At 40.7% G+C, this 3635-nt stretch overlaps 1 protein-coding gene across 1 annotated transcript; it reads left to right on the top strand.

Annotated features, from left to right (window-relative positions):
- LOC137039413 (WAP four-disulfide core domain protein 3-like) lies at positions 1 to 3635 on the top strand. Its single transcript, XM_067414726.1, has 7 exons — positions 1 to 109; positions 1253 to 1396; positions 1937 to 2083; positions 2171 to 2311; positions 2399 to 2536; positions 2623 to 2761; positions 3465 to 3635. The coding sequence occupies exons 1-6, from the start codon at positions 34 to 36 to the stop codon at positions 2757 to 2759; spliced, it is 783 nt and encodes a 260-aa protein (XP_067270827.1). The 5' UTR covers positions 1 to 33; the 3' UTR covers positions 2760 to 2761; positions 3465 to 3635.

The following is a 3635-nucleotide window of genomic DNA, read 5'->3' as shown; positions in this document are numbered from 1 at the left end:
GCAGAGTTCGTCGTGAGGTCGCTGGTTGAGAAGATGGCGGCTCGACTGTTCTGCTCGTTGATAGTTTTATTGTGTTACTCTGTGTGCTTCTGCACAACAGCTCCTGAAGGTAAGGAAGAGTAGAAACAGGTGAGGTGTTTTAAAGGGATAGTTTACCCAAAAATGAAAATCAGCTCATGATTTACTCACCCTCAAGTCATCAGAGGTGTAATTTATGACATTCTTCTTTAAGACGAACACAAAAATCATCAGAGGTATGTCATACTGAAGCATTATAATGGCATTGACTGGATTTTTTTTTTTTATGTCCATAAAATTGCATCTATCATCACATAGTTGCTACACATGGCTTCAAACATTTTTAATGTAACCCTTTTATTTGTCTGCAAGAGGAATGCCATCTACACCTAGGATGAACTTGAGGCTGAGTAAATCGTGGACTAATTTGTCTTTTAAGTGAATGGTCCCTTTAATTGTTACAACGTGTGACGAAATCAGTACATAATGACTTTAGGTCTGCATTAAATATACAGCACAAATATCCCGTGAAATGTTAGTTAAGTTGGTAGCTTTAAGTTTTCAAGTTATTAGTGTTTTTCTGTTGTACAAGAAAAGCAGTGACTATTTCTCACACCGTGTATCTGGAAAGCATTCGCAGCGCTTTGTCAACATGTTATGTTACAGCCTTATTCCAAAACAGGTTAATTTAACTTCTCTTACTACTTAAAAGTGAAGCGCTGATGCTCTCTGGATGCTCTTTATACAGCACTTATTTTAATCAAGAGGTTTATACATTTTTGGTCTAGATCATGTCCTGACAATGCAAGAGTCCAGCACTCTGTCAGTCTCCTCCAGCACATCCCAAAGACTTTCAGTGACTGTGAGGTCTGGACTCAGAGGTGCCGATTCATGTGACAATGATCCTTCACTCCTCAACTATTCACAGTTTGAGTCTGAATCTTGACTGTCATCCTGGAATATGACCTTGTGTCTTACATGGTGGTTTAAGAAATGAAAAGCTAAGCATAAGTTAGGGTTGGAAGAACTGTTGCCAAACGCATAATCGAAACATAATCACTGCAATAATGATCCAATCAATATCAGCATTTTCTGATATCTAAAAAGTGACTTGTGACCTGTATGTTCAACAGAATGTGTTAATGTGTAACTTTTTTTTTTTTTTTTTTTTTTTTTTAAATGGTGACTGAGGAATTCAGTGTCTTGTGGTTTTTGTTATGCTTCTGCATATTAGCAAAGCCAGGAGTGTGTCCAAAAGTCAAACCCGGAGAAGTAGGAGTGTGTGCGGAGATGTGTTCCTCTGACGGCGACTGTCCGAACGATGAGAAATGCTGCAGCACTGGATGTGGTGGGCATGTATGTACAGCTCCATATGAAGGTATGTTATTATACTGACGTATGGGTCGGTAACCCCTCCATATAAAATACTATATCCCATGGTGGCAAAAAGTCCAAATATGCATGGTATAATTCTCGCTGACTGACAGATCCAGATTGTTCACACAAACATCTGTAGTGTCTTAAATAAACATTTGATTATCTGATGTCATTTATTTTTAGACCCGTGCATTACATGAGGTCTTCATAAATAGGCTGCCGGTTTCATTAATGTAATAAAAGTGTCTTCCTATAGGGTGAATGGGATACTTTTTGCCTTTTGAGATGACTTGGTGTCCCAATCACCCTGAATTCAGCCTATTTGGTTTTGACTTGCTGTGATGAATTTGTTGTTATTACCAGGGATTATGGTGTGGTTGCTTTATTTATCTTTTTGAAGGGTTTTTAATTGAGACTGAAATTATTATTATTATTATTATTTTTTTTTATTATACTCATTTTGCCAGCATGGGGCACGTTTTTTTTAAAATGGGGAGTCAGTCATCATTCAGTGATATACTGTTATACAAACACACGACAGATAAACCAAAGCCAGGAGTGTGTCCAAAAATCGAACCTGGAGTAGACGGAGTGTGTGTGGAGATGTGTTCCTCTGACAGCGACTGTCCGAACGATGAGAAATGCTGCCGCAATGGATGTGGACATACCTGTAGAGCTCCACATAAAGGTTTTTTTTTCTTTTCTCCTTGTCCCCTTTCCCCCCATTAAAGAGAATAAGGCATTCAGCCGTCTGGTTTCTGTGTTTGTATAACAGTAAAGCCAGGAGTGTGTCCAAACAGCATCCTTGCAGTCACAGTGTGTGGGGAGCACTGTGTTGATGACCTCGACTGTCCGAAAGCTGAGAAGTGCTGCAGCGTTTCTTCATGTTTGCGTACATGTATAGCCCCATATAAAGGTATTTTACACAGCATGGATCAGGTTTTTTCCTTCTCACTAGAGAATGAGACATTAAGTGATTTGGTTTCTGTTGTGTTTCTAACAGCAAAGCCAGGAGTGTGTCCAAACAAATTCCCTATACCTCGAATGTGTGTTGAGTTGTGTGTTGATGACACTGACTGTCCGAAAGCTGAGAAATGCTGCAGAAGTGGATGTGTACGTAAATGTACAGCTCCATATAAAGGTATGTTACACTGGGCCTTTATTTTTTTTCCTTTTCCAGAATGAGACATTCAGTGATCTGGTTTCTGTTGTGTGTTTGTATAACAGCAAAGCCAGGAGTGTGTCCAAACAAATTAGTTGATCTTGGATTGTGTGTCAAGTTGTGCGTTGATGACACTGACTGTCCGAAAGCTGAGAAATGCTGCAGCAATGGATGTGTACGTAAATGTAGAGCTCCAAAATAAAGGTATTTGTTATATTCTCACACGGTCTTCAGTATTTTATCTTTCCTAAAGTACCTGAATTTGGCCCATGGCACCGTTTTGAAGGTCGTGGCTTTAAAAAATGGACTAATAGAGGGTATGCACGTGATGTCTCCATCCGCCAGAGTGACTGGTTACGCTCACTGAGTGGAAAAGACTGAAAGGACGTGTTGGTTTTAGAGCATGAATGCCATGAAAAACACAAGATCCGTCTTCAGAGGGGGGATCGGGGGAGGCTGGTCCACGGACCCCATTGACATCCCGGTGCCCCCTCTGGCCCGAGGGAGATGGACTTGATGATGGTAATTCTCTCAATCAGACTGCCGCTGCTTCTGCTACTGATTGCTTTTAGAGGGAATAGCTGCCCATAACTGCTGGTCTGTCGTAGTCTCTTAGTGAAAGTTGGCAAAAGATTGCGTGTCTGTCTTTTGTGTTTGTCAAATGATTAACTTTCCAGCATGTTTGCCCTTCGGTGAGTAATCTAGTCAATTACAGGTGACTCTGGTCCATTCCCCTCTTGAGTTTGTCCAGTGACAAATGGTTTGTGCCAACGGAGAAATGGCGTTGCTGCATACCCTCTATAATACTGGAATACAGTTCACTCTATAAGCTAAATGTTGTGCTCTGTATCAGAGATTGAATGCTGCTATATGGACTGACTAAAGCTGTGTGTCTGTATCTCTGCAGTGAAGCCTGGTGGTGACTGTCTCAATCCGATCGTGTGCTGAGAACCGTTGCCATGATGGTCGCTGTTGCCCTGAACAGAGCATGCAGTTAACAGTGATTTAATATCCAAGTCCTCGTCATCGGGAGATTGCTTGAGCTCTTAATTTCAACAAATAAATCACATAAATTATA

The sequence above is a fragment of the Pseudorasbora parva genome, chromosome 14, assembly GCF_024679245.1.
Source record: "Pseudorasbora parva isolate DD20220531a chromosome 14, ASM2467924v1, whole genome shotgun sequence".
NCBI lineage: Eukaryota > Metazoa > Chordata > Actinopteri > Cypriniformes > Gobionidae > Pseudorasbora > Pseudorasbora parva.
This window is presented reverse-complemented; position numbering and strand designations above follow the sequence as displayed.

Coding starts and splice junctions, on each gene's coding strand:
- LOC137039413 (XM_067414726.1), top strand. CDS start 34: ATGGCGGCTCGACTGTTCTGCTCGTTGATAGTTTTATTGTGTTACTCT. Junction 2,084..2,170: donor CTGTAGAGCTCCACATAAAG/GTTTTTTTTTCT, acceptor TTTGTATAACAG/TAAAGCCAGGAGTGTGTCCA. Junction 2,537..2,622: donor ATGTACAGCTCCATATAAAG/GTATGTTACACT, acceptor TTTGTATAACAG/CAAAGCCAGGAGTGTGTCCA.